This window comes from Aquila chrysaetos, chromosome 1 (assembly GCF_900496995.4).
Source record: "Aquila chrysaetos chrysaetos chromosome 1, bAquChr1.4, whole genome shotgun sequence".
NCBI classification, from domain to species: domain Eukaryota; kingdom Metazoa; phylum Chordata; class Aves; order Accipitriformes; family Accipitridae; genus Aquila; species Aquila chrysaetos.
This window is the reverse complement of record NC_044004.1, coordinates 39,856,020-39,869,784: the sequence shown is the minus strand read 5'-3', so window position 1 is coordinate 39,869,784 and position 13,765 is coordinate 39,856,020. Positions and strand designations below refer to the sequence as shown.

Genomic DNA, 13,765 nt, shown 5'->3' with positions numbered 1-13,765 from the left:
CCATGATTTAGAGGAACAACTGACTTTTCCAAGGGAAATGCACGCAGCCCACATTACTGTGGCCTAGACAGCTCTGTCTCACTAACACTGGTAAGGAGTACACTCTATTATTTGTACACAGTCTATACAGAACATTACACATAAAACTTCTGAAAAATCAAGCAGATTTGTATTCTGTGTTGTTTGATTGGATGTGTCTGATTTTTAGAGCTGCTGATCATAGCTATTCTTTTGTGTACTTTACAAGACCTTGTATAAAATTGGCATATAACAAATAATGAGTTTCATTTTTCTTTTTAAAATAAATTTTAAAAGGGAAACTAGACTATAGTTGTGATTGCGGCATGGATAGATTGACATGGAACCCTATCAAAATCATGAAACTGCTGATACAACATTAATTCAGTACGAAATTAAAGGAGAATTAATTAAAAAATCATTATTTCTAGAAATTTTAAAATCAAACAAGTTTGGTGACATTATTAGACCACACGCAATTCTGATTAAAAGCTACTTGTGAAAATATAAAGTAAATTAAACCACCTGAAAGATCTAAAAAAGTAAAGTTACAAGTATCAAGTTGGGGTGTATGTAGAGGGGTCTATCAAGTACTACTCTTGGCCCTGTTCACTTCAACATTTTAGGAATGGTCAAAAATGACTGTACTGATAAAAGGTATACTGATATTGACAGGTAAACATGCAGGGCAGACAGGATCACTTAAACTTTGTCTGAAGATATGCTGTAATGCACTCTTCTGATCAAGTAAGAAACCAAAACATACTGTTTCTACTACCTTACTCCCTTATCCCTGCTAAAAACAAGGAAACCCTGTATCTCATGTAGCTGTTACTTCTGTCAAGCTGCCCAGTATTTAATTGTAAAATAAACAGGGTTTAAATGTGCAGATGATACAAGAGTACATGCAATCACAATTGTTAAAATGACCCAGATGTGGCTGTGGGCAAAGAGAAACTGTTTTCCCAAATTACTCTTATTTTCTTAATACCTGTCTTTGTTTTTAGTCTGCCTTTGTTTCTAGTCTAGCTGGGATCTTAGAATGATTTCTGTGTAATATCTGCCAATTTAATTAATGGTCTGTTTACTCTCTCTTCCAGATCATTAATGAAGATGTTAAATAAGACCAGTTCTAACACTAATCCCAGGGTGCCTTGGCAGACACCTCTCCTCACAACATAATTCATCATACCCTTTGTTTGGAGATTGTTTGGATGATACAGCTGATGTAAAAGGAGGCTGCCCACCTGCGTGGCTGTGTTAACCACAGGGAACATATTACACCAATTACTGAAAAACTTCACTGACTTTGCTTCTTGCTGCAAGCCAGATAATTAAGTGTGGTGACAACGTTCTAGAGAAGAGCTCCAAACATTTTGGTTCCTGACACCTGAGAGACAGTTCAGCAACCAGATCACTGTAAATGCTCTAGATGACAGACAATTCATAGAAGCAAATCCCTACTTTTTGAAAAGAAGCCCTAATGAATTAACTGAGATAGATACAAACTCTCAGTTTAAAAAAAAAAAAAGATGACTCAAAACCTTCAACTCCTAGAAGAAAGCAACCTATTTTTCTTAAAGTGCTCCCAAACCACAGTATATTAGGCTGAAAGTGACTTAGGAGAAGTCAGCTTCCTCTGCATCTTTGAGGGCAAAACCTATTTAGCACTAGCTGAACTGTATTTAAGTTACTTTGGACAGAGACTTCTACAGATGGAGGATTCTCAAGATAATTTTTCCCCCAGATAATGATCTAGGAAATGTTGTTCTTACCTACCTGGTATCACCGCCTCTTTTTTAGTGGTTTGCATCCCTTCTTCTGTCATAGTTTGTTGGTGTAGTTTTCCCTTCTGGTAACTCAGCCTATAGATGATCAAAGCAGGGTCTTTCCCCCTTGGAGAAAACAAATATAAATAGGACATTTAGTGGTCACTGTGAATTTCAACAGGGTTTATTACCTTTATTTAAATATTTTACATAATCTCTTGTGAGCCATAGTTGAAGCTTCCCACTACTATAAAAAGAGTCCAGGGGCCTTACTTTTCAAGACAGCAGTCTGCTCAAATCCAAGACTACTGTAGTTGGTTATGTCTTTGGGCAGCTTCTTACTGGGTACTTTCATGATTCAGATATTATTCCTGTTGTTAGTAGATATAAATCTTCATCCAGTGTGCTTCTGAAGTCCAGTTACAGGCTACCTTTGGTTTATTTTATGTAGTTCTTTCAGGTTGTTTTTTTTCCTCACCAGATTCTACTTAGTAGTAACCAATGTTAATCTTTCCCTAGTTACTCCAGTGTCTAACACCTTTTACAGTGCTGACACTTTTATCCACTGTTTTACACAGCTTCTTTTTTCCTTAGATCTGACATAAGATGGGTAGTAGAACAGGCACAGTTCACAACTACTTTCTCAACAACCCTTCTTAGCCTCTGATGGGCCACACTCTATAAATACAAAATTCTCACCATTATGAAGTTTGCATAAGGGAACTGAAGGCAAAAGCTTGAAATACAGTAAAGAGAGTTCAAAACATCCGAAGGCAAAGGAATAAATCATTCATAGTACTGCAGTGTTGCCAACCCTTAAATTGAAAAAGTGCATCCAAAAGCAAGGTTTTGGTATTTTTGAACTTTCCAGGACTCCTCAAAACACTTTGCTCATCAGTTTCTATCAGGTTATACCCTGCCAAACAACCTTCCTGCCAAAGCAACATTCTCCCCACTTCACAAATCATGAGAAACTTTATTGCACAGAAGCCCACCTCTTACTGCTCTAGCAGTTTAATCAGCAACTCTTTATTGACAGTCCTCTGCCAACACCTCTTAGATACAGTATTTCATTATCAGAAGGGGAAAAAATAACTAAGGGCTGCAGCCTGTGCAAAATACGATTTGAAATTTATTTAAGTAACATGAAGAATTTCACATAGAATTCAAAAACACAGCAAGAGAAATCTCGCTTATGAACAGGGTGCATCTTAGACTCACAGAAACAAGCAGATTGGAAGAGACCTCTGTTGTTCACCTAGTCTAATGTCCCACTCAAAGCAAGGCAATATTCAAAGTGAGATCAGGTTCCACAGGGTTTTCCCCAGGAGTATCCTCCAAGGGTGAGGATTTCACATGCACCCTGGATTACCTACTCTTGTGTTTAACCCCTTTTCATGAATTTTTGTTTTTCTTATATAGTAAAAATTTGCTTTCCTGAATGTGTTGCACTGCCTCTTGTCCTTTTGCTGTGCGCCTCTGAGAAGAGCCTCTGCATCCTTAACAACTTCCCCTGTCTTTAAGCAGGTGAATACAGCAATCAGAGAAGCGTAGAAAGCCTTGCCCTCTTCTGCTAAGCAAACACTGCTCAGCTTCTCGCTGTTCATCATGTGCTCCAGTTCCTAAACATATTGGTGGAGCTCGGCTGGACTCTCTCTAGTTTGTCAATGTCTTCCTGTGCTGAGGAATCCAAAACTACACACAGGACTCTGGATGTGGCTTCACGTGTGCTAACTAAACAGAAACAACTGCTTCTCTTGACCGGGTGTCTATACACAACCTGAAGCAGCACTGAATGCGGTTAGCCCCCATTGCCACAAGGGTGCACTGCTGGCTCATTTTCCATTTGACCAGCAGGACGCCTGCAGTTCCGAACCACAGCGCTGCTTCTCCACCAGTCCGTCCCTACGCCAGCGTTTGTTGCATGCGGTTATTCCACCCCAGTAGCTGGACTTTGAAAAAGAAGCATCTTCTTGCTTCTATACAAGCCCAGGTTTCTTTGCTTCTGAGTTGCCTCACGTCTACAAAATACACTCTGAAACCCAGCAACTCATTAACCTATTCTGGTCTTTGAGGCCCACACTTGTTTTCTTTTTTGCTTCCTTCTGCTCCCTAGTACTTCTTACCCCTTGAGGTAAAAAAAATCTTGGCTGGTCCTTCTCCCCTTTTGAAAGCTCTCCCCGGCTTGAAAGCCAGGAATGAAATGAAAACCTCAGCTGCAGTACTGATACGCTGCTTCCTTCCAGCCAGGAGGAAAAATCTTTTTCCACTCTCCATGAGGAAAGGCAGAAATTCATAAAGAGCTAAAGCTTTTTATCCTACTTCAAAATTGTCTCTAGCCTTTACCAAACTCAGCAAGGTCTATCCTTGCTTCCAATCTGTTACCGTTGACTGATGTTCAAGAATAAAGTGGCAATTGTAAGCTCTTTGGGCCAGTGCTTGTACAGCTTCATCAGGAAGCCAGACACCACTTTTGGACAAAATGCGTATTTCAGAAAATGAAAACGAAAATAGAAATAAAATTCATAAAAAGGGACATTCACATTATTTCCACTAGCTAGTTTGAGTTCTGTTAATGCATTCTTACATGACTTGCTGATAGGGGTGCAAGTAATAAATATATGTATGGAAGGCATCCAGTTTTGTTTGATTTACCGGCATTGTTTGAGGAGCTATGAATCATGTCAGAGATTTAAAGGGATTACTGATAGAGAAGAGTGTAACCTTTCTTCCAATACAACAGCTGTTCCGAAAAATTTCCATAATAACAGTTGCTTTTAATTATATAAAGAACTGCAAAGCCTTTTTAGCTTCATATCAATAATGCAGCTTTGATTCAAAAGTTGCTAAAGAGATAATCCTCAGCCTTTTTTTGTCAAGGCCAGTTTGTGAATAGCAATGATTTAAATCCCAATGTCATAAATTTTTTCAAGGGAAGGAAAGAATAGTCTTTATTTCCCTGGAACTTGGACTGAAAAATTATAAACAATGCTTGGAAAACATTATTTTCCTAAGAGTCCTTCAAGAAATGCTACTGATGCCTAAACAAATACATTTAAAATAAAAGTATCAGAAATATGGCACAGACATGAGAAAAAATTTATCCTAGAATATCTATTCCAACACTACTGATAAGAATAAAAAATCTCTTTGTCTAGAATCGGTGGGTTTTACTAAAGAAGGATTATTTTTAGTAATTTTCAAGGCCCAGACTAGTCAGTGAAAATTGCATTTCTTTATCTTCCATTCTCCCTGCTTCTCTCTCTGATTGAATACTGGCCTCTGACTGCTTAATGCTTATTCATTCCTCATCTTCTGGGCAGATCACTAGTTTGTGAAGATAATTAGAGACCCCTGCTATTCCTTCTAAGCCTTGAATCTTCGGGCTAATTAAAATGGAGTGCTGCATATACATATGCAGCTGATAAAGGCTTGCAGCAAGGTACTAGGAATCATAGTATTTGTGTAACAGAGAAGTAAAAACCGGTTGCATCTGCTAGGACAGGTTTTGTTATGGCCCTCATTGTATTTTGCCCAGCAAACCACTTATTTTGGTCTGTTATTAGAGTTTCATGGATCTTATAATGCTGTCTATGCTTCAATAAATATTATCCTAATGTTTTTCAGGACAGCATTAAAGTATAACACCTAAACCTGAAGGAAAAATGGCAAGTTATTCATCCCAAGATCATCTTCTCCTAAATCCTCTTATTTTTCCTTGAGGTGTTAATCTTACATGTAAAACATCCAGTGTAAGAGAATACACCTCAGAGCACTGTATTTATAAATGCAATATTGGCAAGAAGGCTACAAAGAATGTTTCTGCCTCTCTCCAGGTACCAATTTCCTCCTTTTTCCTTTCATCTGTTTTAGCATGTAGATAGCCTAGAGGCACTGCTGGACACTTTTTCTCAAACATCTTCAAGGCTTTACCCTTTGAATAAATTACTACAACTTTTAAATATTTTCTTTTCTCCTCCAGACAAATGTAGTAACTTTTACTTGATTTGGGAGGAGCCAATATCCATCAACAAAACCAGGAAGACTACTGGCACTGAACTGTGTCTCAAGATGCAATAAAGTTCTAAGCACTGCTCGTAAGTTGCTAGGTAGGTTGTCTGTACTTATGCCATGAATATCCAGCTTCAGTAAGATCTGCTCTTCCCACCCTGAGGCAGTTGCACATTGCTGTCAAACTTGTTTCTCCAAATGAAGTTAAACTATGACTGTAAATTAGATTATGCTATTGTGAATGGGTAGAAGCACCTATGCTGACAGATTTGAGTATCTAAAAGCAAGCAGATGATTTATCTGGGAAGGGAATAAGAGCCTTTAAGGAGCCTATAATTTTCAGTACAAATTTAAAAAATAACTTTGGTTTTTTTCAATTATTTTCCAAACATTTTATTTCTGAATTTAGGCTGGGTCTGAGTCAATTCTTCTCCAACATTACTCTATAATTTAAGAACTGCAAAAGATGTTTTCTCCTTTGGGCATAATAATTTGGAAAGAAAAATTCAGGAAAGAAATTTGATATTGCTTAATATGGTTGTGGAACTTTGAAATGTCATAATTTGTGTACTACACAGAACATTTCTGAAGGAATCCATGTATTTTCAGATCTTTTTCTCCAGTTTTGCTTTCTAACACACACAAAAATATAATACTTAGTCTGTAATAGTATGATCTCAGAGGACATAAGAAGTCAAAACCTAGGGCTTCCCACATTCAACATCAGTGCTGCCTAGCCTTGAACATACCTATGTTACCAGGAAGCTAAGTCTCTCCTGTAGCCAATTTTCTGCCCCTAGGATGTGCACAAGCATCAAGACTTGAAGATCCCAGTTTCTTTGTACCTCATACATAGATGGAATTGACTAACTATCTCTACATATCTTGCTTTTGGAGTCTGCTCCAAGAGGTGTAGTTTCTTGTAATGTTTACCAGGTCAACTCTTGAACAGAAACATGGTGAGGAGAATATTGTAGTGGTCTCCACAACTCTCTCTTCTCCTGGCTTAAAATAGTCACACAAGGAACAATACAGCTAGGTTCAAAGCACTGGATCTGATCTGGAGCGGCATATGGACTGCTGATCTCCTGCCACCAAAGGAACTGCCATTATCACTGGATTATTAGGAACTCTGATGGAGAAAGAGGAATCTCTTTAGTAGTAAAGCATTTCCCTTCAATAAAAAAAAAAAAAAAAAATTATTGGGTGTAGATGGATACTGAATACTTAATAACATAACTAAATAACTACATCATTAAGTCTCCCAACAAGCCAAAATTAAATTCATACTCTCAAAAGCTCCTGTTACAATTAACGGCAAGATCACAGCCTAAATCAGAATATCCTTCCAGAGATAGTTATATTACAAAACATGACGTCTGAGGTGGCTATGTTCAGCAGTCAGATGCTGAAAATTCAATTTGATAATTCCAGGCTAATCTAAATGACCTTGGTTCCAGTCATTGCTCTAGTTTAAAACAAAGTACGTTATGCAAAGTAAAAGCACTCTGATAAGAGAGATGGAGTTAGCCTCAGTTCAGAACACTGTCTATTCTACTCTCCTGCATACTTTCTCAGGAGTTAGAAACTCTAGGATCAATTGCTTTCCACTTCCCAGGGGAAGGATTCACCACTGATTAACCAGGTATCAAATGGATTGCTATAGCAGCTTAAGGAAGGTGCCACATTCTCTTTTTTGAAAAAATTGCTTTGCTTGGATATCTGACCAAAGGAGGTGGTTCACGGCTATGAATCCAGAGTGCAGAGAGGCATCCAGGCAACTGCATGGCACTCCCAGACAGTACCCGGCTCAGCATACAAGTGAATCATATTCTTAGACATAACTCTCCCCTTACACTGCATAAGGAAAATATCTGACTCCTTGAAGTTACACAGCAGGGTATCCAATAGCAGGAACTGGCATTGTTCCCTGTGTGGCTAATGGAGAGAAAGACTTAATGAGGCCTCTGCTCTAAATCACTGTCTGGTGAGGTGCCTACCTTTTGCCATTGATCAGATAGGGAGTTCAGAGTTTCCATTACCTTGCAAATATAGTATAGTCGATGGACCTCATTTATTACTGAGTTTTAGGGAGTGTGAATAGCTTGCCTCTCTCCTTTTAAGTCTAATTCCCTCTTGTGGATTTAACCCTTTGGTCTGAACAGAAGAAAAATTCAGATTTAAGATCAATTAGTTCTGCTTTTTTTTTTTTTTCGCCAGCAAAGGCTAAGAGATTAACACAGTACAAAGATCTCTTAGGAAAGAAGTATGATTTTCAGTGTTTGAAAGCAATCCACATCTAATTCTGGATTGAAAATGGCAAAATTACTCTGCTGAAAACTAACATGTCAAACTAACCAAGATTTTCAAAGATTATTGGGTTTTTTTCATCTCTAGGGAAATCCAGAATTGATACAGAGATAAGAAGCTATTTTTTCTAAAAGAGTGGTGACTTGCTTACAGCCAGACAGTAATTGACAGGTAAATCTGTCATATTATTAATCACTACGCAGGGAAATCCTGGTAATATTGTGACAATATCAAAATATTAGTGATCTTTTTAAATATAATTGCACACATAAAGTGGTTTGGGTTTTTTTGTATCCTCTCTCTGTCCTCTAAATCATGTCCTGCTTTCATAACATAAAGTAGAATGTATTAAACTTATAAATAAGAAATTTACCTTCTTGCTTAATGTATGAATCAGAACCATAGGAATATGCTTATCTGTGACCAGTTTTCAACTGGTATAAATTAAGATGGTAATATTAAGTTTCAACTATCCCTTTTACTTCCAATCCATTAATTGGAAGTATTTTCAACGTATACTGCATATTCAGTGAGAATAGTACGTAAGTTGTAGCATTTTATTGCGGCTGCAACAATGAAATAAATGCAAGAAAATCCCACACTAAAACTGTTATTCACAACTTAGTTCATAATTTTATATTGATACTCTACTGCAATTTCCAAAGAACATCCTTGCTTTATATCTTTACAATAACTACAGGTGTAAAAAACAAAGTTACAATAGTATGTTTCCTGTAATGGAACGTAGGAACTTTCCACCAATAAAAGGATCCCAGCACTCAAGGCATTATTTATTTTGAGATAACCAACAAAAAATAATTTAACTATGCATCCATATCAACTATGCATGACCTTCAAAAATCACTGGCAGACCAGGAATTCATAACCAGAACACATTCCCTGAACGATGCAACTATTTGGATTAATTGCATTAACAGACTTAATTTAGAAGGATTTGGGAATGTTTTTACAAGGTTTAGGAAGGATTTCATTAGGATTACATGATGAGAAATTTCGAGTGTGCTTAACTGTTCACATTAACTCTCTAGGCAACCATAAACAGATCAGTCATCCACTGCTTATTAATTCTTATCCAAGGTTTTGTCACCATAAAGGGAATGTCTTTGTAGTTCACTGTATACTTCAACCAGCCAGAAGATAAAACCTATGCTTTAGCGAGAATCTCAATGCTGACATTGTTCTTCGGACTGTTGGATTAGAAGAAAAGGGTATGCTTGTATTCTGCATATTTCTGTTCTCTCGTGTTGCCTTCAGAGAAATGTAACTTTACTATTTAGTCTAAAATGATATTCCATTTAAATTAGTCTATATTTGCCATATGATAATATTCCTTGCCAACAGCTTTTTTCAAAGCTTTGTTAATTTCAAATTTAACTTAATGTATTTAAAATGTGCACCAACGTTCTAAGACTAACACATTAATCCAAGGGAGGAAATGCACATAAAACAAAAGAGTTTGGGCAATTGGATGTTGGTAGCTCTACTCTTGCAATTTAACCACATCAATTTTATGCCAAATGTCCTGCGACATGAACTGGTACAACAAGGCAGGGAATCAGGGCTTTTGTATAAATTCTTAAGAATAGAATAAAAACAGTATTGTATACTTTTCATAATTCTGGGAAACCTGAAATTTTTGAAATAAATGTATTTTTTTTTCTAATGAGATCACAACTGCAATAATATAGCAGCTATGTCAGCAAAAATATGAGTGTCCAGTTCTGAGCACACTGTTCTATTGTATGCTATTATCTGAATGTAAATATTGCAAATGCACAAACAAATCAAGAAATGGTGCCCGAGAACACCACTGGGAAAAATAACAGAGGCAGCTGTGCACACAGCTACAATAACAGGGGACAAATTTATGAGCATATGTAGATTTACTCAATTTCTGTTTTAAAAATAGATATTACCCTTCACTGCAGGTGACTTGCCATTATTTGCTATATCAATTATCATATACGGTAGAATGCTATGATTTTGTTGATGTAACAGCGGACAGGAAGTAAAAAATAGTCAAATGTTAAACTTATACTAGAGTGAGATTTATTTGCTTGTTTGTTCTTGAAATTTGCACATTTAATTACCTGTGGGAGAGATTATTTCTGGTGGACATTGGATTTTTCAAAGTCAAAATAAGGTGTGAACAACTATTGATGGAATTACCTGCCAAGAAATGTTATTATTCTAATAAAGAACCCTGAAATAAATTTAATGAAAGCTTTTATTTTGTAAGCAATCCATCAGCCTCCTTTAAAACTTGCATGTTACAAAATATGTTCCTTTGTAGCCTGGGAACTGCAGTGTTGAAACTGAATGGCAGCAACTGAGATTTCCTGACTCAAGGAATTACTGTTGCAAAAGCAGCTAAGATTATTCTACTTGGAATGCTGTAAAACACGAACAGTTATATATTTCTGTCTTGGCTGCACTACTATGTCATTAAAAAACTGTATCAGCAATAATTTTGCCCAACAACTTCATTCAGCTGCTGTCATTTAGGTACTTTTACGTAAAAAACATCCTGATTTAGAGTTCAGCATTGGGCATTTGTTTCAAACTATAAAACTGTCAGGCTGGTATCTCTTGCGATGCTGTTACCTCTCTTCCCTTTGTTGGAAATGTATTCCTAAACACTTTTCTTAAAGTGTTCTTAAAGTGAAGAAACTCCCAAATGTTTATCAACCACCACCAAACACTTAATATAAAGCTCACCAACGATAGTTTGTACGTACCTGGAATTCAACTTTTAGTGGAATAAAAACACATGCAATAGCTGAGTTACTGCAGAATCTCTAGTTAAAATTCATTGTTTACATGAGTGCAAAAAGGGGTAGAGAACCTTAATAAATGGTTAGTATTGCAGCTTTTGATGCACCTGGAGAATTAGATGTGGAATTGAAAACCCAATCTGCTGTAACACACTGCACAAACCATCTACTGAAAAATATGCAGTTATAAAATCCCTTATCATGAAAAACATTCTATTTGATAACCAAGTAACAGGAATTGTTATTGTCTGTACTTTTAAGGTGCTTACATATGAATATAGAAACCTGACTTATGCATCAATTTCTAACTGCCCTGGAAGAGCAGTAAGGCAGGACTCAAGGGCAGCAGAAATATCAGTTTGAGTTTCACATACCATTTTGGAACATTGGTGATTTCTGCTTTCTGCATAGTGAGCTTAATTCTCCAGCTAATGATTGCCTTATTGTTTTAATTTATAAAGATCACAGGAAAAACATCACTGAGAAAAAAAGAATACATTTGCAACAAACGGTAGGATACTCTAACTTTAGTAGCACACCTGAATTCACAGTTTTATTTCAGCAAACAGAATTACTTTAACCTGATTTTGTCACTTCCTTTCAGGAAAAAAAAAAGTTCCTTTTTTAGGAGTAAGACGTATTTTGATCGAACCCAGATAAAAGGCTGGGTGTGGACTGTTTGTATAAGAAATAAAATTGAGAGATTTCGACCAATGTGAGTATGCGTCATGAGGTAGACATCAGGAAATTCAATTTTCTTAAAGCTCGTTGAGTTTATTACAACCATTCTTACTTCAAATGCAGCAGGAAAAGGCGCATTTTCCTTGTCTAAACTTGGACTGACTGCAAAAACCTATTAAATATTGACTTTTTTAAGGCTGAAGTGAACTTCCGAGTGTGCACTGAGTAAGTCTTAAAAGAAGATGTACTTGCAAGTGTGTTTTAGCCACTACCAGCAAGCCTGTGACAGATTAGCTATTTGAGGACTTTAGAAATTCACACTTAAGAACAAAATAAATAGGATATACCGTGTTTCCCCTGAAGGCTCTCACAAAACAAAGCTTTTTGATTAACGTTCCCGTCCATCCAAAAGGTAAGCCTAAGCTTACACAGCAGCTGGCCGCGACTGGAAAAGAAAGAAGAGGCGGGTTAGGCCGGGCCCGCCTCTCCGGCCTCCTCCAGGCCGGCGGCGGCCGCCGCTGCCGGCCCCGTCAGAGGCTCCCGGCCCCGGACACCCCTCACCCAGCCCGCAGCTGGACCTCGCCTGCCCGCGGAGCCGTTAGGGGCAGATCAGGAGCGCCCGTGGCGTTTCTTTCCGTCAGTCTCGGCCTCAACACCCCCCTCGGGGCCGCCGGGCGTCCCCCGGGCAGCCATGACAGCCCCGCGGTAACGGCGCGGCCCTCACCAGAGCAGAGGCGGAGCGACCCGCGACGCGGCCGCACCGCCCCCAAGCGAGCGGCAGATTTGAAGGGAAGAGGCCGGGCGGGCGGGCTCGGCGGCGCTCGGCGGCTATGGTGGAGGGCCCGGGCTGCGCGCTCTACGGCGAGAGGCTGCGGGCGCGGGTGCGGCCGGGCCAGGCGGTGCGCAGCGCGCGGGGCGGCGCGGTGAGGAGCCGTGGAGAGGAGAGGGAAGGGAGGGAAGGAAGGAGGGGCAGCCGCCTCTCCGCAGGGGTTGCGCCGGGCCGGGCCGAGGTGCGCAGAGCCTGAGCTCCTGGATGTGGGCGGCGGTACGCGCCGCCAGGTTTCGGGGGGAGGACGTGAGTGTCGGAGCCGTCAGGAGGGGCTGGGGTGCGAGGGCGCGGGGCTGGCGGGCCTGCGTCGCCGCCGTCGTCTGGGGTGGTGGTGGGGTCGTCCGCGGAGATTGTCTTTATTCTTCCTTTAAATTATAAAATATTCTTGTCATCGGCGTAACAAATAAGCCTTAGCAGGTCGGGTGTGTAAAGGGGTGCTGAAGCTGTAGAAACGTAGGGAATAACGAGGGAAAGCTTTTCGAATCGCCCTTGTTCACTTAAGATAATTTTTAAAATATCACTTAGCTTCAGGAAACCAAGGAACGTGATAGTAGCAGTTACTAGTTCTAATATTTTGTAACCTTGCAAGTCTTCACAAGTCTGAATGAAACATGATGGAGAAAGGTATGTGTTGGCCTGCAGAAAGGGAGCCTTTACTTCTATAACTATTTTTTAAAAAATAAGACCAACTATTTAAATAAATAGTATGGCATCTGCTTTCAGTGTACACAGTATGTCATTTTTCTACCAGTTTTTATCCTGTCTGTTGGCAGCATAAAATAATTCACCAGTATAAAACTCTGCTGGGGTTCGTGAGACCTGGTAGAAGGGGAAGTTAGGATGCCAGTAAGCAGGCCTAGCTGATGAGCTGTGAAGATTTGGTCCTCTGGTTTTGATTACAGAGGCAGCTGGGGTATTTTTTTCATGCCTGGTTTTGCTCAGCTGTGAGAAATTGTGTGTTGCTTGTGTCCCAAGTAAGTATATTGGATGCTTCTAGACAGAAAGTTGGGGAATTTTTCCCCACCTTCAGTGTATATAAGGCAGCATAGGAGAGCTTGTGATTAAGACTCGGTAAGATAGTACTTCAATGACAGAACAATTTAAAGAAGAATGTGGTTCAAGATGTCTAAGATATACAGTCAACAGATCAGTCTTTATTGGTTCATATCTTTCAGGACTAAGCTTTCTGAAGTAAGGAGTTATGCTCCTGTGGTTTCAAAAAGAAATTTAATTCCCTCAGATTGATGTTCATAACTTCGTACAGTAAAAGTCACCTCAGGGCAGGCTCTATTCATTGGCAAATGACTATCATAAGGGTCTTGGGCTTTTTAGATCTCACAGTGGATGCTAAC

At 39.1% G+C, this 13,765-nt stretch overlaps 1 protein-coding gene and 1 long non-coding RNA gene across 9 annotated transcripts in view; one reads left to right on the top strand and one right to left on the bottom strand.

The window, feature by feature from the left end:
- The window catches only part of LOC115342579, a 169,006-nt gene extending 156,642 nt beyond the window's left edge, over positions 1-12,364 (bottom strand). The window contains exons 1-3 of the long non-coding RNA XR_003923827.1: positions 12,163-12,364; positions 11,932-12,029; positions 1,798-1,913 (exon numbers count right to left, since the gene is read on the bottom strand). This is a non-coding gene — a long non-coding RNA (uncharacterized LOC115342579). The remainder of the gene's footprint in view (positions 1-1,797; positions 1,914-11,931; positions 12,030-12,162) is intronic.
- NEIL3 (nei like DNA glycosylase 3) overlaps positions 11,697-13,765 on the top strand; it is a 32,219-nt gene continuing 30,150 nt past the window's right edge. For 6 of the 8 annotated variants that reach the window (XM_041123094.1, XM_030016941.2, XM_030016948.2 and 3 more), the window contains exon 1: positions 12,391-12,507. In XM_041123094.1, the coding sequence (XP_040979028.1) occupies positions 12,415-12,507 (93 nt within the window). In that variant the 5' untranslated portion in view covers positions 12,391-12,414. Of the gene's footprint in view, positions 11,997-12,390; positions 12,508-13,002; positions 13,038-13,765 lie in introns of those variants that run through there. The other 2 variants (XM_041123106.1, XM_030016957.2) reach the window with 2 other exon arrangements.